General features: G+C 47.5%; 1 protein-coding gene and 1 long non-coding RNA gene across 3 annotated transcripts in view; both read left to right on the top strand.

The window, feature by feature from the left end:
* The window catches only part of ARID3B (AT-rich interaction domain 3B), an 80,638-nt gene extending 65,915 nt beyond the window's left edge, over positions 1-14,723 (top strand). Inside the window, exons 5-9 of one of the 2 annotated variants that reach the window (XM_084905961.1) lie at positions 6,903-7,086; positions 7,872-8,149; positions 8,264-8,518; positions 10,085-10,183; positions 12,463-14,723. In XM_084905961.1, the coding sequence (XP_084762087.1) occupies positions 6,903-7,086; positions 7,872-8,149; positions 8,264-8,518; positions 10,085-10,183; positions 12,463-12,620 (974 nt within the window). In that variant the 3' untranslated portion in view covers positions 12,621-14,723. Of the gene's footprint in view, positions 1-6,902; positions 7,087-7,871; positions 8,150-8,263; positions 8,519-10,081; positions 10,184-12,462 lie in introns of both variants that reach the window. The other variant, XM_084905960.1, reaches the window with a different exon arrangement.
* Positions 14,724-15,193: 470 nt separating this feature from the next.
* Positions 15,194-20,587, top strand: LOC311630335. Its single transcript, XR_014796353.1, has 3 exons — positions 15,194-15,510; positions 17,909-18,015; positions 18,744-20,587. It is a non-coding gene; the product is annotated as an uncharacterized lncRNA (long non-coding RNA).
* The last annotated feature ends 638 nt before the right edge of the window (positions 20,588-21,225 follow it).

The raw sequence follows: 21,225 nt of genomic DNA, 5'->3' as shown, positions 1-21,225 counted from the left end.
GTTCTGCACACATCACAGACCTGGCCACTTTCCCCTCTTTAGCAGCTGTTTCCCCTCCTCTTTGGCCCCAATGAGTGAAGTTATGCTTTCTTTACCTTCTCAAAATCTCCAACTCTCAAGCCATTTCTTCTGCTCATCATCTTGTTATGGAACTTGGATGCAAATGGCTTGACCACTGTGGGCCTTAGTTCCCTAGCCTGTTAACCGAGCGGGACCTATAAATACGTCAAACGTAAACAATATTGGGAATGGGTAGACGTATGAATACGTCCTTGAAATATATGTTGCGCCCTGAGAGGGACGGTATATATTTTTTGTAATCTTTATAACTGTTTGTAAAACTTATAATTTTTTAATTCGATGTTTCCATTTTTTTGTTGGTATTCTTTTCTATTTGTTTGTAATTTTGTATTTTCCTTTGTATTTTATATATAAATAAACGAAAAAATATATATTTCAGCCGAAACCGGTTTGGCTCAGTGGTAGAGCGTTGGTCTACGGACTGAAAGGTCCCAGGTTCGATTCCGGTCAAGGGCATGAACATTGTTTGCGGGCACATCTCCAGTAGGGGGTGTGCAAGAGGCAGCTGGTCGATGTTTCTCTCTCATCGACATTTCTAGCTCTCTATCTCTCTCCCTTCCTCTCTGTAAAAAAAAAATCAATAAAATATATTTTTAAAAATATATATATATATATTTCATTTATTTTAATTAAGTATAAATAAAAAATAATATAAAATTACATCCACTGGGCGTGATGTACTGACACGTCCTAGTGAAAGAGTATGCACCCGTTGTACGTTGCGTAATTAAAAAGGGAACTCCCTGGTTAACAGGCTAGTCTATTTAATAATAGTCTGTTTAATAATAAGGCTTGTGTGGGAAATTTGACATCTTTCAGGGCTATCAGCATAAAGCTGGTGGAGATTCCCAATTGGGTTACCATGGAGCAGCTTTTTGAATTATTTTATCTGCATGGTGGTTTAGTTTAATAAGCATTATAATATTCAAGCCATGGTGAAGGGAAAACAATCTCTGTCTTCAGAGAGCTACAGTCCTCCTGGGATACCCGATGAATACACACAAAACAATGAGAAAGTAATTATTTGCTGAAATTTTTAATAATAGAAATTCTGAAAGGGAAGGCATCCACATAAACTGGGGTAGTTAGAAAATTATTCCTGGATGCAGTGAACATTGAAGGCCAGTGTGGAAAGGTTTTGAGCAAAGTCAGGTCACTTTAACCTTGATGAAGAGGGAGAGCACAAAATAAAAGGTAGAGGAGAAATGAACTTGGTTTTGGAGGTAATAGTGAGGAGACCTAACTAATTGGAGAGTGAGTAGTTGGGATGTGCTGGAAATACTGCCTATATGATCTTTTACCAAGTGTCGGGGAAGTTGGTCATGAGATTGAATATGTGGGGTGGGATGGGTAGGCAGTAAGAGTCTTTATAGGTTTTGATCTTTTAAAAAATATATATATTTTATTGATTTTGTACAGAGAGGAAGAGATAGAGTGATAGAAAGTTAGAAACATCGATGAGAGAGAAACATCTATCAGCTGCCTCTTGCACACCCCCTAATGGGGATGTGCCCGCAACCAAGGTACATGCCCTTGACCGGATCAACCTGGGACCTTTCAGTCCGCAGGCCCATGCTCCATCCACTGAGCTAAACCATCTTTATAGGTTTTGAAGCAAGGGGTTGAGTAATATGGTGAAAGTATGGATAGAGACTGCTGCAGACATCTAATTGTGAGCCAGTGAGGGCCTGGTCCAGCGTGGTGGCTGCAGGCTGGAAAGAAAGACACCTTTGCAAGGTACCTCAACAGAAGAATCAGTGGATCTTCTTAACAACCTAAAGGTTGGTGATAGAGAAGAGGAATCAGTGCAGCCTCTGACCTTCCTGCCTAAAACCTCAAAGAATGATGTGTTATTGGAAGAAGGAAGCAATTGGAAAAGGGAACTAGCTTAGGGGATAAAGGTGAGCTGTTGTGAACACTCTGACTTGGAGTGAGCAGGTCACATGTGAAGATGTCCGGATAGCTTCTGGAAATGTGAGCTTAGGGGGCCTGTGTGAGGGGATCTTGGGAGTGGTTTTCATGGGGTCTCCAGGCAGTGCAATGGCGGTGTGTGAACTCGCCAAGGCCTTTAGTGAGCTCAGGCACATAGGCATCGAGAAGGAGATGGACCTTGGTCCTGTGCTGCCAGGAGACTAGTTCTGATGCATCATCAGGATCTTGTCTTGTGACTGGAGTAAAGTTGACTTTCCAGAACAGCACAGAAAGAAAACGTTAACTGACATATAACCTGTGTCTTAGGAATATACCAACAATCCTTGAGAGTTTACCTGTGAGACTTTGAATCTAATTCTGTGACCTCTTTGTCCTTGACCCTTCAAAGACCTCTTGGAGGCCTCGTACTTCCTCCCCACACTGAGAAAGATACTTGGTCTTGACATAACATTTCCACTTGTTCATGCTCACACTGCTTCTTCATAAATGTGGGAGTATTCACCCCGTTCTCTGACTTGAGTTATCCTATAAAAGAGTTGGTGGGGCCAACATTCCAGGGCTGAAAAGGGAATGTCATTCCTTGAGAGAAGAAACAAACAGCCCTTCTCTAGTCAGGCTGGCCTAACATCTACCAGGCTGTCAGTGAGGTTGGGACAATGGGAAAGGCTAGAGGAGGAGCAGCCTGTACAGTACAAGGAATTTGCCGTTAATAGGCAACAAGTCTCACACCCTGCCCTGGACCATGACCCTTCCCTTTGGAATTCTCCCCTCTGACCTCCAGATCATTAATCTGAAGGCTGCCAAATGATAGTCATCTATTATGCCTCCTGACTAGGACCTGTGAAAGGCACTTGGCTCCGCCCTCCCTGTATCTCCTGGTACTCATTAGTGGGCCTTCCTGCTCAGTGTCAGCTTTCCTAGTCACAGCTAGGCTCCTCTTATTTCCCTTCGAGGCCAAGGGGCTGAAGCTGCCCCTCCCTTTCAAAGACCAGAGAGGGGGTGGAGTCATTAGTGAAGAGAGCATTGTTGAGTGGCTTTTCACTGCCCTGGAAACTTGTGTTTCCTGCAGCTCCTTTGATGTGGTGGGGACAGGAGAGAAAAGCCCATTTCTCTCTGGTGCAGCAGGAGAGGAAGAAGGAAGCAGTTATCCAGGGGGGATGAACCAGGAAGGAGCTCCCCTGTCAAGCATACCAACTCCAAATTGAGAAGGAGCTGATTGGCATGTGAAGGCTGCCATTGGGCACATGAAGGCAGAGGAGTGAACTGCCACATCATTAAGACAGAATCTGGACTCAGTACTGCTAGGAAAATTAAAAAATCTAGTCCAACCCTCTTATTTGTAGACTAGTGACCTGGTGCACGAAATTCATGCATAGTGGGGTAGGGGGTTCCCTCAGCCCAGCCTGCAACCTCCCCAATCTGGGATCCCTCTCACAATCCAGGACCGCTGGCTCCCAACTGCTCACCTGCCTGCCTGCTCGCCCCCAAATATCCCCCCCCATCATCAGTCTTCTCACCCCCAATGCTGGCCTGATTGCCCCTGACTGCCCCCTAATGCCAGCCTGCTCTCCCCCAACTGCACCCACACTGCCGGCCTGCTTGCCTCTAACTGCCCTCCCCTCCTGGCTTGATTGCTCCTAACCACCTCTGCCTTGGCCCTGCCACCATGGCTTTGTCCAGAAGGACATCTGGAAGATCTCCTGGAAGGTCTGGTCTAATTAGCATATTACCCTATTAGTATAGCTGGAAAACAGATCCAAAAAGGTTCCGTGTTTTACCCAAGGCCACACAGCCTGTGAGTAGGACCTGTCTTTCTGTTCATCATAAGAGAAGTGGCAGCTAGTCTGATAGCTTCCAGGTTTTGGGAGTTTGAGTTAAATTATACTTCTAAGCAGATTCATGAACATAATATTTCCAACTGAACAGAAAGTGGGCATACACAGGTGTCTTTTTTTCCTTCTTTTTCCCCCCTGTGGATGTTTTGTGTACTATCTTTTTAAAAAAAATAAAGCTTTTATTGTTCAGATTATTACAGATGTCCCTTCCCTCCCTTCCATAGTTCCCCTACACCTGTTTCCCACCCCACCCATGCCGTACTCCCTCCTCCCCACTGTCCTCATCCATAGGTGTAAGATTTTTGTCCAATCTCTTCCCACACCCCCACACCCTCTTCCCCCCCGAAAATTGTCAGTCCACTCCCTTTCTGTGCCCCTGATTCTACTATATTCACCAGTTTATTCTATTCATCATATTTTTTATTCACTTGATTTTTAGATTCACTTATTTTTTTTTAAATATTTTTTTATTGATTTTTCACAGAAAGGAAGGGAGAGGGATAGATAACCAGAAACATTGATGAGAGAGAATCATTGACCAGCTGCCTCCTGCACACCCCCCACCAGAGATGTGCCTGCAACCAATGTATATGTATTCGATTCCTTGACCGGAATCGAATCTGCGACCTTTCAGTGCTCTATCCACTGAGTCAAACCGGTTTTGGCTAGATTCACTTATTGATAGTTATATGTTTGCTGTCACCTTGTTGTTCATAATTTTTATCTTTACCTTTTTCTTCCTCTTCTTAGAGAATACACTTCAGCATTTCATATAATACTGGTTTGGTGCTAATGAACTCCTTTAGCTTTTTCTTGTCTGTGAAGCTCTATCTGACCTTCAATTCTAAATGATAGCTTTGCTGGGTAGAGTATTTTTGGCTGTAGGTTCTTGCTATTCATCACTTTGTATCTTTCTTGCCACTCCCTTCTGGCCTGCATAGTTTCTGTTGAGAAATCAGCTGACAGTTATATGGGTGCTCCCTTGTAGGTAACTAAACTGTTTTTTCTCTTGCTGCTTTTAATATTCCCTCTTTGTCTTTTGCCCTTGGCATTTTAATTATCATGTGTCTTGTTGTGGTCCTTTTTAGATTCCTCTTGTTTGGGGTTCTCTGTGCTTTGTGGACTTTTAAGTCTATTTCTTTCACCAGGTAGGGGAAATTTTCTGTCATTATTTCTTCAAATAGGTTATTAATATCTTGCTCTCTCTCTTCTTCTGTCATCCCCATAATTCAGATGTTAGTATGCTTGAAGTTGTCCTAGAGGCTTCTTACACTATCTTCATATTTTTGGATTCTTTTTTTCTTTTTGCATCTTCGTATTTCAAATCTTTGACTTGATTCTTGAGATTCTGTAGTCTGCTGTTGAACTTCTGTATATTATTCTTTATTTCAATCAGTGTATTGCTTAATTTCTGATTGGTCCTTTTTCATATCCTTGAGTGTCTCACTAAATTTCTCAGAGGTTTCTAGAAGATTCTTTTTTTTTTTTTTTTTTTAATATATTTTATTGATTTTTCTACAGAGAGGAAGGGAGAGAGATAGAGAGTTAGAAACATCAATGAGAGAGTCATTGATCAGCTGCCTCTTGCACACCCCCTACTGGGGATATGCACGCAACCAAGGTACATGCCCTTGACCGGAATCGAACCCGGGGCCCTTCAGTCCCCAAGCTGACGCTCTATCCACTGAGCCAAACTGGTCCCGGCTAGAAGATTCTTGAGTAACCTTATAACCGTGGTTTTGAACTCTTTGTCCATTATTTTGTTTTCATCCATTTCTTTCATTTATGACTTGTTTCTTTGCCTCTGCATTTTGGCTGCTTCCCTGTGTTTGTTTCTATGTACTGAGTAGCTGCTAAATCTCCTTAAGTTGATAGGTGGCCTTTGTGTGCTAGGTGTCCTGTAGGGCCCAGTGGCTCAGCCTCCCCAGTCACCTGAGGTGGATACTCTTGGTGCATTCCTTTGTAGGTTGTTTGCACAGTCTTGTAGTTAGCCCTTGATTGCTGTTGGTATCACTGGGAGTAATTGGCCTCCAGGCCAGTTGGCTGCTATCACCAGCTGTGTCTACACTGGAAGATCTGTTGCGCAGGAGACACTCTTATGGGGCATGACTTGCTTCAGTGGGGCTTTGGTGCTCACTGAGTCTGCCCCCTGAGTATGTCTTTTATAGATCTAAAGAGTTGTAATCTGGTTTGGTCTCATTCTGACCACTGGGTACACTGGCTCTTGAATCTCCAAGGAGGAGCAAGGTCAGCCACTGCCAGGGGCTGCCCAGCAGGAGCTACAGAGAGATCTGCAGATTCTTCCTCTTTGTATGGGGTTTGGAAGTGCCTAGATGAGGCCCAGCTGTGAAGCAAGGCAGGCTGCTGCTGTTGCTGCTACTGTGGGGCATTGGGCCTTCTTTTGTAGGCTCTGGGGCTCTCTGACCCAGCTGCTGTTTGACAGGTTTTAGGCAAAAGGACAGGCCATTCATATGCAAAAGCTGGTGAGCACAGCTTTGGTGGGATTGTAAATTGGGTGGGGCGGGGTCTCTGGGAATCACCAGGGCGGAGCAAATAGCGATGGCTGCCCTGAACTGGAGAAGTCCCCCGTTCTCCACATCCCACGTCTCTGTGCAGAAGCAGTGATCACTGTGAGCACCTCTGAGAGAAAGCCACCCTTGCATTCCTGTCCCGATGCCAGACAGTCCAGTTTCTCCCATTTTGGGTCCCCCAGAGTCTCGCCTGGAACTGGAGTTCAGAGCAAATGGGAATTTGTATCTTCCTTCCGGTTAAAAGAGGAGCACACCCAGGTGCCAGCACTTTCTGCGCCTCCACTCCTCTTACCAGTCTCAGTGGGCTTTCTTCACCTCTCTAGTTGTGGGACTTCCTCTCAGCCAGCTTTCCTAAGGTTCTGGGTGGTAGTTGTTCTGCTGTTTAGTTGTGGTTTTGATGTGGTTGTAAGAGGCAGCAAGTATAGGTGATTACCTGTGCCTCCGTCTTGGTTCTCTCCACAAGCATCTTTTTTTTCTCTGCTTGATGATGTACCCCTCTGTTTCTCTCTTTGGACAATCACAGGGACCCCTATCAACCGAATTCCTATCATGGCCAAGCAGATCCTAGACCTGTATATGCTGTACAAGCTGGTGACAGAGAAGGGTGGCCTGGTGGAGATCATCAACAAGAAGATATGGAGGGAGATCACCAAAGGCCTGAACCTGCCCACATCCATCACCAGTGCTGCCTTTACCCTGAGGACCCAGTGAGTTGCCAGGGCCTTGGGGAAAGGGGGCTGAGACTGGAGAAAGGGATGTTTTAACTTAGAGGAGAGAAAGGAAGAAAATTCCACTGTACAGTTAACAAGAAGTGTGGGATTCCTGCGACAGCCAGGAGCTTTCTGAGGTCAATCCGTCACTAGACCAAAGTAATGATGAGAGTCGTCATTTCCCGAGTGGCCCGCATGCTTCTGCTTCAGCATTCTGTTGCTTTCCTAACACTCTGGAAGTTACTCTGTGAAGAATATGTAACTGATATACCAGTTATGTAGCATGTCATATCCTTGTTGAAAGGGTTTATCTATTGGAACTGACCCAGCAGAAGTGGGGATTAGCACTAAACTAGTATAGCAGGCCTTCTTTCAAGGTTCTTGGGTAGAGAATTGCTTCCTGGGACATCTGACACACAATGGGCAGAATGCCCCTGTCTAACCAGCCTGACTTGGGATGGTTAGAAGATAAGCAAGACAGTAATGTCACAGCATGGGCTTGGTTTCTGCCAGGGTTCTAAAAAGGAGCCAAAATGACCGTCAGCGGAGTTTTCCTTTATTTCCCTTAGTGAATGACGCCTCCACTTTGAGCAGTGTGCAGAACTAAGGAGCAGTTAGAGGGGCCTGGACCAGGGTGGTCAGCAGTCCCCAGCTTACTCTTCCACTGGGTGATCTAGGTGGTGGTCCTTTGTCCTAGAGTCTACTCCCACAGACCCAGCAGCTCAGATGGACTGTCTCTGGTGCCATGTTTTGATTGCCCTTGCTTGCTTGCTTCCTTCCAGGTACATGAAGTACCTCTATGCTTACGAGTGTGAGAAGAAAGCCTTGAGCTCCCCAGCTGAGCTCCAGGCAGCCATTGATGGCAACCGGCGGGAGGGCCGCCGGCCCAGCTACAGCTCCTCCCTCATTGGCTACTCACCCACTGCCACAGCTGCTGCCACCAGGGCCCCGGCCCTTCTCTCCACACCCAAGATCCGCTTCCCCGTCCTTGGGCTGGGCTCCAGCAGTGCTACCAGTGGCAGCAGCCCTCGGGTATCCCCAGCAACTACTCTCAGGAAAGGTTTGCAGGGCTCAGAAGGAGGGGGAAGGAGGGAGAAATGGAGCCAAGTTTCTGTGTGAAGTCCTGGGTGGGAGGGTGGATTATGGGTTGTTCTAGCTCTGGTGCTTTTGCCAGGTGATGGAGTCCCGGTGACAACAGTACCTGTGCCAAATCGTCAGGCTGTGCCCATGACCTTGACAGGCCAGCAGGCTAGTACCCGGATGGCCACGCTGGAGCAGCTGCGGGAACAGCTGGAGCCAGGAGAGCCCCCTGGGAAGAAGGCTTCCAGGCTGTCTGAGGAGGAGCAGCGCCTAGTGCAGCAGGCCTTCCAGCGCAACTTTTTCAGCATGACCCGGCAGCTACCCATGAAGATCCGGGTCACCGGCAGGGGTGAGTGTTGCTTGGACCCATTCAGGAGCGCATCACATCCCGTAGGACTGGAGTGGGCGCTCCTCCAGATAGATCTCAGTTCACCAAGCCCAGGTCATTTTTTTTTTTTTTTAATATATTTTATTGATTTTTTACAGAGAGGAAGGAAGAGAGATAGAGAGCTAGAAACGTCGATGAGGGAGAAACATCGACCAGCTGCCTCTTGCACATCCCCTACCGAGGATGTGCCCGCAACCAACGTACATGCCCTTGACCAGAATCGAACCTGGGACCTTTCAGTCCGCAGACCGATGCTCTACCACTGAGCCAAACCAGCTTTGGCAAGGTCATTTTCTAGAGGAGCAGAAATTGCCTCAGGCAGTGCCCTATTCTTTAGCAATAAGAAGAAGCATGCTTTCTAGAGGAGGAACCAGAGAACTTTAGGGACAGTAGCTGTGTGTCTGTCCCCCCACCTCACCCCCAGCCTTTTGATCTGTCTAAATTAAAGGGCTCAGCCTTCACTCCAGTACCTTACCGGAGGTAGAGATTGTATGCAAGTGCAAGGCAGATCTGGGAGAAAGTCAGCACCTCTGTTCTTGAGACTCTAGAGGGGCTCTGATGCCTCAGGCCAAGCTGCCAGTGTCCCTCAGTGCAAGTGGAAAGGAGGAAGCACAAGTTTGGAACATAATTGACAACCTTTCCCTTCCTTTTTGCATTTTTCAGGTTCCCCACTTTCACATCCCCTGAACCACATACTCTATGTCCCTTGTTCCTCTCCTCACCCTTTTCTCCTCACACACATTTTCTTTGCCATTTATTGCCCTTGATGCTGTCTCACAACGAACATGAAATAGGTGTGTGTGCGGAAGAAACCAGGTGTGGAGGGAGGGAGCTGTGCATATTCCCAGGCAGCCTGTCCCTCTTCCACCTTCCCCTGGTTGAGGAACAGAAGGAGGCTGAGGTGACAACCCGGACAGCAGGGCTCTGCTGTTACCCATTCAAGGCCAGGTGCCCTGGTCCTGCACATGCCAGAGGCTAACAGGACAGACAACTTACCTGGAGGATTTCGTGGCCCTGTGTGAGGTGAGCAGACAGAAGTGAGCTGGGCAGAGGCCTTCCGCAAGCCCCCGATGCCCAGGCTGAGATGAAACACCACATACTGGGTAGGTAGACCTCTCCTGAGGACCTCCCATTCCAGTGAAGTGGGAGACAGTGGCAGCGAGGTGAGGCCTCAGGCAGACGGGATCTTCCTGATCTCCAGTTCCCCAGTTGATAGATAGTTTGCCAGATTTGCTCAGGGAAGTTTGCCAGATTTCTTTGAAAGCACCAGCACACAGCTGTGAGCCAAGAGAAACCTCCTTGATGATGGTGATCCCTTTTTTCTTCAATCAGAGTTGAGGAGGTGAAATGGCTCAATAGAGAAAGCAGCAACAGGACATTAGCAAGTCTGAGTCTTCGGAGAAGATTATGTAAATACTTCCTAACGGTGGGCCTTGGCCCGCTGTGGCCAGATATGGGAGCGCCACAGAAAGGACAACAGAAGTGCCAGAAGGCTTGACCAGGTCCTCTCTCTCTTGTCCCCAGCAGAAGACAGATCAGAGGCCTCGGCTACAGCACTGAATCTGACCTCAGGCAGCATTGGGAGCATTAACATGTCTGTGGATATCGACGGCACCACCTATGCAGGTGAGGCCCTTGGAGCTCCAGGGAGGCGCTGTGTGGTGGTCAGCATCAGTGCAGCCGCCCGAGGGGCCCATTTGTTACCCTGCGGGCGCACACCTTCTTTGGGGCTCCGGAGGTAAAGTGGATCTTCTGGACTAGCGGAGGCTGAGGACTGCTAACATGATGACAGATCCCCCTCCACCTTTGACAGACGATAGAAACCCTACACTGAACCTTTTTGGACAATGATTGGCTTGCTAATTGGAAAAAAAAATATCACCTAATGTGAAGAACCATAATTCTATATCCATGCCTTAAACATTATATTCTAAATCCACCATTATGGTCTTCTAATATTAGGGTCTCCTTTCTTTGTGCTTCAGCTGTTCTCTTTCCAAACCTCTGTCATTCCTTTTTTTTTAAAATGGATCAAGGACAGACACAGGCAAAGGGATCTGAATGTGCAGAATTGACCTATATTTGTTTGTCATTTTTCCTGTCACAGTTTTCTCTCCCTTAGTGTAATTTGGCAATAGTGGTTGGTTTAACCCAGTGGCCGGCAAACTGCCGCGGTCACTCTGTTGACTAATGAGTTTGCCGACCACTGCCTTAGGGAAAAACACTTAAAAAAACATTTTAATAATGTACTAATGTCTTTCACCTGAAGTCAAAACTTCTGGGTAAGGGTAATGCCTTACGCAGGGGTCGGCAAACTCATTAGCCAACATAGCCGCAGTTTGCTGACCACGGTTTAACCAGTCTTCCCAAGCCATCAACTTAGTTTTCATAACATCAAACCTCTTTCCACTCCTGTTTCGTTGGTTTATGGATGAGTTTGGGAATAAACGCAGCCAACTTGTTAAGCACAGCTTGATGAGTTGGGGCTAAAGAGTTCAGACATTCTGGCCAGTGGCCTTCTGCCAGAAGCCCCAGCATCAGCCACCTATTTTAGAGAGGGCTTGAGAGGTGTCCTTAACATCAAAAAGGGGGGTATTTCCTCAGGACATGCTTTTAGTCCTTTGAATTCTCCTATGCTAGGGACAAGGCCCCCTCAGGGCACCATCCTACAGGCCTCATGCTATGGGTCTCTACTGGGCTACCTGCTGCGGGCATCACGGTCCACCGGAAAGGGACAGAGTTCCTGGGAGCAGCCTGCAGAGAGGTAGCCATGACAGGCTGTCTCTCCATTACCACTAATGTTTCAGAGGGCTCTGTCTGATGTGGGGGCCCTCGAGACCAGGCGAGCCAGTTGGTAGGGCTGTGGTACTCTTTGCATTCTGGTGGTGCTGTGATGGTCTAGGACAGCGGTCGCCAACAAATGGTTCCTGGTGGTCCATGAGGTCCGAAAGTTGGCGACTGCTGCTCTAGAGGGCTTGGGGGTTGGGAGAGAGGATTCGCGGAAAAAGCAGAGAAGGAGGATGTTGGGGCCTGATCTCCACATCTTTTTGTCCTCTTTCGGGAGAAGGGAGATGTAATGCTTTTCTCTCAAAATGGGGAGCACTTAGAAGAGAGTTGAAAGTTCCCCAAACCTCACCTGCTTCAGTTTCTGTTTCACCAGTGCCCTTTCCCTGTGGGTTTGCAGTCGCCCAGACCAGGAACCTGAAAGTCGTTCCCGAGAGCCCGTCATGCTCATCTTGGTCCCCCAGAGCGGAGCAGACCTCATTACTCTGTGCTCTCCTCCTCCCCTGCTCTCCTCACTGCCAGTGTCCTGGGTCAAGCCTCTCAGCTCTCTTGCAGACTTCCATCACCCATAATCCTCCCATCCCCACAGAGAACATTCTAAAACGTACATATCATGAGACCCCTCCCTTCTTAAAAATTTGAGGGCCTTCATGACCTCAGGGTAGGAACTGGCTTCCTTAGGGTGTACAGACCTCACTGCTTTGTCTTCCCATCTCTCTAGCCTCATCTGCCTCCAGACCAGCACGGTTACCACCTCTCTCTGTTCTTTTCAGATCTCTTCTTCCCTTTTTCATTTGGCCACTTTTTCTAAAAGTGCAGGCATAGCCTTCCCCTGAAGCCTTTCCTGACCAATTTTCCCCTGCTGTTCAAAACCTTTTTGTCCCCACAGCACCCTGGGGACACTTTCCTCAGAGCATTAGTGATATTTCAGCAAAATTACTCTGCCCACCTGTGTGTCTGCCACCAGCCTGTAAGCTTCTGGAAGCAGGACAGTACTGGGGACTTCTGTTAGCACACGGCACGGCATCCAGAGTGGGGCCTCGCCCAGTTAAATCAGTGGAATCGACGGAACCACCCTTCTCTCTTGGTCTGTTCACACTTGCTTCTCCTCCCCACCCCAGGTGTGCTGTTTGCCCAGAAGCCTGTGGTCCACCTCATCGCAGGGTCTGCTCCCCAGAGCAGCAGCAGCAGCAGCAGCAGCAGTTCTCACTGCTCACCAAGTCCTACCTCATCACGGGGCACCCCCAGTGCAGAGCCCTCCACCAGTTGGTCCCTCTGAGGGGCAGGACCCAGCTTCCACTCCCCACTCTTCTGTCGAGAGTAAAGGAAGTTGATGCACAAAATTTACCTCATCTCACGGATCCCATGTCAAATACCAGATGTTGCGAGTTTGGACGTGTTCACTTGTCCAGGCTCCATTCAGGTCCTGCTGTACTCGGGGGACAGAGAAGCTGGAGGGACGGGACAGGGCAGCGTTGTCCAATCAGGGATTGTCCTGGAGAAATGGGTGGGGTCTGTGGGCAGCCAGCTTCCTGGGATTCCCAGGCCACCTCCCATCCTGGGCACAGTGTATTGACAATCTGTAAGCCAACACAAGGCTGAGGCCCTCCATATCCTTTCTCCTTTAATTTATTTTCCTTCCCCTGCCTTCTGCCATGACCCCAGGGTCACTGGTCCCTTCCCCTGCTCAGTGCCCCAATCTTTAACTCTCGTGTGGGTCTGCTAGGAGCTGAGCACATGCCTTCCTATCCCTATCTGCTGAGCATGAGATAGGGCTTTCCTTACCTAACATATTGGTTCCTGGGGCATGGGTCCCTCCAATTCAAGTCTTGAAGCAGTCCTCAGGTCCGAAGGCCCATTGGACATCTGCTAAGGGAGAGGCAGAGTCTTGGAGGGCTGCCCAGGCAGGCTCTAGCACCCACTTCAAACTGACCCTCTTGGACCCTACGCGTCCCACTTGCCCTTGTTGGTCAGCTATGCCAAGAATAGCTCACTTGCCCCTTGGGGCCATCTTAGCCCCAACATCCCCAAGCCTACTAACTTCAGGTTCATTGAAATACCTCAGATTTGTAATTGTTGATGTTTGATTCTTCAGAAGTATTTGCATCTCTGAAGTCTTTTTATATGTGTTTTGCTGACCTGATTTTTTATTTTAAATTTTTTATTGTTATAGCACCAAAGATATGAGAGCAGATCACCCCAAAGCCAAACAAATGATTTGGTACCTAAGCCCCTCTGGCCCTTCCTTGCAACCTTGGTGAGGAAGCAGAAGGCAGGCAGGAGAGATGACTCAGGGATCAGAACAGCAGGGAGATGGTGGAGTGGAAGCCAGGCTGGGTCCTGAAACCATACCAGTTCTGAAGATGGCCCTCCAGCCAATTCCTATCATAGCAGGCTAGTCCCAACCCTAACCCCTACTCTCCAGTGGGGGTGGGATGCTTCCCCTTCACTTCACACTCCCACCTCAGGACAGGCAGGCCATGGCCCTTAGGAGATGACAGAGCTTTATCTTCTCAAACCCTGGAGCGGAGCAGGCTGCTCCAGTTTTTTAAGGAAGAGCTGGTTCTCACGCAAGGCTCTCCTGGAAATGAATAAGCCCTACGGTATGCTGTAGACAACACGCTGTGATACTGCTGGGTTGTATGAGCCTGCGTGGCTCGAGCCCACTCTTGGCTAACATTCAGTCCTGTCTAGGAAAGGAAAGAGAATTCCAGAGCTTGAGCACAAAATGTGCCTTAGCTCTGCTGGACCTTGTCTTCTCTCACCCCTGCCCTGGCCCTCCACCAGAGCTGACCCTCTTACCAGGCAAGTGCAGGGTGTGGGCAGAGAAAGGCATCTGGGACCTGGTGCCCGGGAGGAGCTCAATTGGCTGGCACTGGGCCCACCTGAAGGTGTTAGACATTTGCCAGTGTGTTTCTCAGGCGTTTGGTTACGAAGGATGGATTCTTCCCACCCAGAGGACACAGGGACAGCACACTGTCTTTCTGGTCATTGAATTTGATTCCTTAGGCAGCTAGCCTGGCCTCTCCTCTCAATGAACCCTTGCTGTCCTCAGGACAACAGCAGGGTTTCAGCCTGAAAGCCTGGGAGTAGGGGCACCAGTAGGTGTCTCTAGGAACAGAGCCTGGGCCACAAGGAACCCTAAAGGTGCCGTCCTGAAGGCCCCACAGGCAGGCAGCCCACGCAGCTCTGTCCCCTCCCCTCCCCATCTTATGTGTATTCTAGCCAGGAAAAATGTGATAGCACATGGGTAGCCCAGGCAATGGATAAATACCTCAGACGTCGTCTTGCAGCAAGTGTCTGTATATGTTGTGATTATTTTCTATCTTACATGTTCTTGAATGTTTATATTTCAATAAACCTCTACCTCTTCACACAAGAAGGTGGATGTTTTCAGTGACTCTTCCATGGGCAGTATGAGGGGAGAGGCCAAAGCCTCTTCAGAATAAAAAGGGACTGAGGGAACTGCTCCTCCGACCCACTGACTTTTCCTGCGCTCTTACCCCTTCACTGCTCCCCCATCCTTTCCCCCTAAGCACTCACTCACCTATCTTCTGTATCAGCAGTGACCTCTGGCGATTCCTGATCACCAAAACTGATTCCAGTGGTGTCACATCAGTGTCCTGGCAGGCACAGGCCTGGGCGGGGGCGGGGGGGGGGGGGGGGCGGGTGTAGCCTCCGTATAACAAGCCCCCCCTTTTAAAACAATTTTTTATTGACTGACTATAGAAAGACAGATGCATTGATTTGTTGTTCCACTTATGCATTCATTGGTTTTTTTCTTGTATGTTCCCTGACTGAGATTGAACCTGCAACATTGGTGTGTTGGGCTGATGCTGTAACCAACTGAACTACCCTTGCAAGAACCGGAAAGCTCTTTTGAGCTTCTGCTGAAGAAGTGGTCCCTATGCACGTGGAGCTCACAGTCTTCTCTGGGAGGCATTCACAACCAATTCTTTAAAATACAGTGTGACTGAGACAGTAGACAATTGAAGTAGAGGAGCTACCCAATAGATGCTGGGGCAGCTCACTAGGGAGTCTCCGAGGTGGTGACGTTTAGCTGGAAAGATAAGATTTACCAACTGAAGACATGAGGAAGTCTCAGCAGAGGAACTGATGTACATGTGTATCCATGTACATATGGAAACGTGGTGGCTTCAAAAGATCTGGTATTGTGGCCCTGGCCAGTCCTGGGGTTGGTGGGTGGAGTAGAGGACAAGTGGGTAGAAGTGTAGCTGGGGCCGTAGAGTCCCAAGCTAATGGATTTGGGCTCCATTTTCAGCATGAGGAGGTCACAGCCAATGTGTTTTTTTAGGAAACCCACTTTTCTAGAAAGTTGATCTGGAGCAGGGAGACATTCTGAGTGTGAATACCTGGAATACCCCCTGGAACTCAGTGCTTAGTCCTTTTCTCTGCCATGATGCTCACTTTTTTTTTTTTTTTTTTTTTTAATATATTTTATTAATTTTTTACAGAGAGCCAGAAACGTCGATGAGAGAGAAACATAGACCAGCTGCCTCTTGCACGTCCCCTACCGGGTATGTGCCCGCAACCAACGTACATGCCCTTGACCGGAATCGAACCTGGGACCTTTCAGTCCGCAGACCGATGCTCTACCACTGAGCCAAACCTGTTTCAGCTTGTTTTGTTTTTAATTTTATTTTGTTTAAAGTATTATGAACAGTAGTGCATATGTCTCCTTTTCCCCCCCATTGACCTTACCCCGGCCTCCCCTCACCCCCCCTTTAGTGTCGTGTCCATTGATTATGCTTATATGCATGCATACAAGTCCTTTGGTTGATCTCTAACACCCCCCTTCCCCCATTGCATACTTTTTTATAGGAGCTCTTTTTCATGTTCCTTTTTAAAACATGCTTTTATTGATTTTTAGAGATTGAGGGAGAGAGAAATACATTGATTTGCTGCCTCCTGCATGCCCCCTGCTGGTGATCGAGCCAGCAACTGGGGCATGTTCCCTGACCAGAAATGAACCTACAACCTCTTGGTGCATGGATTGACATTCAACCACTGAGTCACACCAGCTGCGCTACCATGATGTACATTTTATGGTCCCAACCTGGTTTTGAAAAAACTAAAAGAAATGAGCAGAGGTAAAGGATTGGGTAGATTTGTAATTGCCCTCCTCCACCCCACACCATGCACCTCATTTGTCTCAACCCTCTGGTTGCAAAGTGGGATCCCTTTCTCTGCCATTTTGAAGTGCTAGAAAAAGAGGGTGACAATGGGACAGTCTTGAATGTCTCACTGGTTCTTAAAAATCTTTTGACCCGGCCGGCATGGCTCAGTGGTTGAGAATCGACCTATGAACCAGGAGGCATTACTGAGAGATAAGTGGCAAGTTAGTGAGAGAATAAGGCACCAGGCCATGGCAACTTTATCCCATTTCAACTCTCAAAAGAAGATATAGGAGATTATCTCAAAGACTGAGAAAAGGAAAAATTTCTCAAACTAGACCCAAAAAGTTCATCAAAAGATATCATAAATTAGCCCTGACTGGTTTGGCTCAGTGGATAAAGCGTTTGGCCTGTAGACTCAGGGTTCCCAGGTTTGAATCCGGTTAAGGGCATGTACCTTGGTTGTGGGCACATCCCCAGTGGGGGGTGTACAGGAGGCAGCTGATTGATGTTTCTCTTTCATCGATGTTTCTGACTATCCCTCTCCTTTCCTCTCTGTAAAAAATCAATAAAAAATATATTTTTTTAAAAAGATATAAAATTAAAAAGACAAACTGTTAAGAGATATTTGCAACAAACAAAGGCATCGTAGCCAGAATGGATTCTTTTTAATGCTTATTAAGATAAAAGCAAAAAGAAAGGGTAAAGGGGCAAAGTTATGAACAGGTGTGTACAGAAGAGGAAATACAAATGGCTGGACCTCACTAGTGATCAGGTCAATACACAGAAAACCCTTCCACACCATTGGATCAATACAAACTTTAGTGCTAACATTCCAGGTCTTGATGAGGATGAGGAGCAATGGGAACTTGAACTGCTTGAAGAGTATAAATTAGTCAAAACTAGTTTGGAAAACACTTTGGTAATCAAGTAGAACATACACCTCCCTAGGATCCAGCAATTTTGCTAATTCTGAATGTGTGCCCCAGGAGACCCACAGCACTGTAGTCACTGCCCACAGTAGTTACTTTGCTGTGAAACCACTAATTACCAAACACTGGTGGGGGCCAAGGCCCTATGGTCCCAGCCAGAGGGGAGGGTCTGCAGATTGGGGGGGGGGGGGGGTTGCAAACCTGGGCCTGCCCTCAGACTAGGCAGTTATACAGAAAGCACTAAGGAGTTTGACCCAGCAATATTTTTGGATTCAGGAAATTTTTGGTCACCTGTACAGTCTGGATGGGAATAATGAGGCACCTTGCTCCCTTCCCCAGTGCTTTTCCATCAGCATCTCCCAGTATGCCCAATGTTTGAGTGGAAGGTATACTCCCAGGCAGGCCCCTGAGGGTATGGAGCTCTGAGACCAGGGTGGGGTGATGTCCGGAGGGAAACACTAGACCACGATAGGAACCAACCACCACCACTCCTTTTTCAGACATCCCTGCAGGAGGTGGGCTCTAAGCTGGCCCAGATGCAGGCTGAGCTCCAGAAAGATGGACATGGTAAAACTTTGGAACTGGAGAGAACCAAGTGGAGGCATAGGTAAACATCTGTTTTCTCTGCCTCCCACAACCGCATTAAAATTAAAACTGAAATACATAACTTATCATCCAGAACCACAGGAAAGCTGGCTGAGTGAAAATACTACAACTGGAGAGATAAAGAAGAAAGCACATTGAGACCAATAGTGCAGAGGTGCAGAACAGGCTGGCATCTAAGTGTGTGGCTTTTTTAATCAGGAGGGAGATAAAAGCTCCCGCTTGCTCAGAGCTCCAGTGCCAAGCTAGCCTCTGGGGGACCCAGACACATACGGGGAGAAACTGGACTGTCATTGGGGCAGGAACTCGGGGATGGTTTTCTTCCAGAAGGAGGTGCTCACAATGGTCACTGTTTCTGTGCTAGGACCTCCCTGGTGCAGGGCTGACTGGCATCCATTGCTGTTTGCCCTAGAGATTCCTTGAAAACACCCCCTCCCCCCCAAGCTATGCACAGTGGCTTTTGCATATAAATGGCCTGGCCTTTCTTAGCCTAAAACCTACCAAACAAGCCGCAGCTGGGTCAGGGAGCCCCAAGACTATCAAAAGAAGGCCCAAAGCCCTAGCCAGTTTGGCTCAGTGGATAAAGCGTCAGCCTGTGGACTCAGGAGTCCCAGGTTTGATTCCGGTCAGGGGCATGTGCCTTGGTTGCAGGCACATACCCAGTGGGGAGTGTGCAGGAGACAGCTGATTAATGTTTCTAACTTTCTATCCCTCTCCCTTCCTCTCTGTAAGAAAATTAATAAAATATATATTAACGGTGACGACAACAACAACAACAAAAAAGTCCCAAGGCCAGCACCAGCAGCAGCCTGCCTTGCTTCACAGCTGGGCCTTGTTTGGGCACTTCCAAACCCCATACAAAGAAGAGGAATCTGAAGATCTCTCTGTAGCTCCTGCTGGGTGGCCCCAGGCAGTAGCTGACTTTGCACCTCCTTGGAGATCCAAGAGCCAGTGTACCCAGTGGTCAGTGTGAGACCATACCAGATTACAACTCTTCACATCCTTAAGTGACACACTCAAGGGGCAGACTCAGTGAGCACCAAAGCCCCACTGAAGCAAGTCCTGTCCCATAAGGTTATCTCCTGCACAGCAGCTCTTTCATTATAGATACAGCTGGTCCTCACAGCCAGTTGGCCTGGTGGTCAATTTCTCCCAGTGATACCAATAGCAATCAAGGCTCAACTACAATAAGACTGTACACACAGCCCATAAATCCATGCAACAAGAGCATCTACCTCAGGTGACTGGGGAGGTTGAGCCACTGGGCCCTATTGGACACCTACTACACAAAGGCCACTCTATCAACTCAAGGAGACTTAGCAGCTACCCAGTACACAGGGAAGCAGCCAAAATGCAGAGGCAAAGAAACATGTCACAAATGAAAGAAATGGATGAAAGCAAACTACTGGACATAGAGTTCAAAACCAAAATTTAAGGTAACTCAGGAATCTTCTAGCCCTGGCTGGTTTTGCTCAGTGGATAGAGCATCAGCCTGTGGACTCAAGGATCCCAGGTTTGATTCCAGTCAGGGGCATGTACCTTGGTTGCGAGCACATCCCCTGTGGGGGGGTGTGCAGGAGGCAGCTGATTGATGTTTCTCTCTCATCGATATTTCTAACACTCTCTCCCTCTCCCTTCCTCTCTGTAAAAAATAAGATATATTTTTAAAAATATGAAGATAGTGTAAAGAACCTCTAGGGCAACTTCAAGAGTATCAACATCTGAATTATGAGAGTACTGAGAGAAGAGAGAGAGCAAGATATTGAAAACCTATTTGAAGAAATGACAGAAAACTTCCCCTACCTGGTGAAAAAAATAGACGTGCAAATCCACGAAGCACATAGAACTCCAAACAAGAGGAACCCAAAGAGGACCACACCAATATACATAATAAAGTACCAAGGGCAAAAGACAAAGAGAGAACTTTAAAGGCAGCAAGAGAAAAACAGTTTAGTTACCTATAAGGGAGCACCCATACAACTGTATGCTGATTTCTCAACAAAAACTAGGCCAGAAGGGGGTGGCAAGAAAGATACAAAATGATGAATAGCAAGAACCTACAACCAAGATTACTCTACCCAGCAAAGCTATCATTTAGTATTGAAGGGTAGATAAAGAGCTTCACAGACAAGAAAAAGCTAAAGGAGTTCATTACAACCAAACCAGTATTATATCAAATGCTGAAGGATATTCTTTTAAGAATAAGATAAAAAAGTATGAACAACAAAGTGACAACAAATACATATCTATCAACAAGTGAATCTAAAACTCAAATGAATAAAATCTGATGAACAGAATAAACTGGTGAATATAATAAAATCAGGGGCACCGAAACCGGTTTTGCTCAGTGGATGGAGCGTCGGCCTGCAGACTGAGGGGTCCCGGGTTTGATTCCTGTCAAGGGCATATACATTGGTTGCGGGCATATCCCCTGTGGGGAGTGTGCAGGGGGTGGCTGGTTGATGTTTCTAGCTCTCTCTCACCCTTCCTCTCTGTAAAAAAAAAAATCAATAAAATATATTTTAAAAATAAAAAAATAAAATCGGGGGCATGCAAATGGAGCAGACTGACTTTTTTTTTTTTTTTTTTTTTTTTTTTTTTTTTTTTTTTTTTTTTTTTTTCGGGGGGAAGCGGTGGGTGTGGGAAGAGATTGAATAAAGATATTATATGCATGTATGCAGTACCTATGTGTGTACACAGTGGGGTGGTGAGGGCCTGGGGTGGGATAGGAACCAGGTGAAGGGGAGCTATGGGGGGCAAAAAGAGGGACATCTGTAATAATCTGAACTATAAAAAAAATTTTTTTTAAAGTTTAGAACTCAAGTTTTTCATTGACAGGTATGCTGCTTTGTCATGTGCTAGTCTGTTCCCCTCCCAGGGCCACGTAGATATGGTACATGGGCAAGGTGGCCTGTGTCAGGTCTTGGCTCTGCTCTTGGCCCTTTGGTAGAGACAACCTGATCCTGACTCACTGATTCTATCAAGCTAGCAACACACACACACACACACACACACACACACACACTGCCCCGACCTCTCAATTTCCGTTCTACCTTTACCTCTCCAGGTGGCCTCAGTATCAGCTCCTCTGGTTCCTAGTCACAGGGCCCAGTCCACACAACAAAGAAAGACCCCTCCTCCAAACCCACCCCCAGCTTGATCTGAGTTGGGGGACAGCCAAGATCACCGAAGCCAGCTCTCACTTCTGTGAGGT

This window comes from Pipistrellus hanaki (assembly GCF_964339955.1).
Source record: "Pipistrellus hanaki genome assembly, chromosome: 1".
In the NCBI taxonomy this organism is placed as follows: domain Eukaryota; kingdom Metazoa; phylum Chordata; class Mammalia; order Chiroptera; family Vespertilionidae; genus Pipistrellus; species Pipistrellus hanaki.
This window is presented reverse-complemented; position numbering and strand designations above follow the sequence as displayed.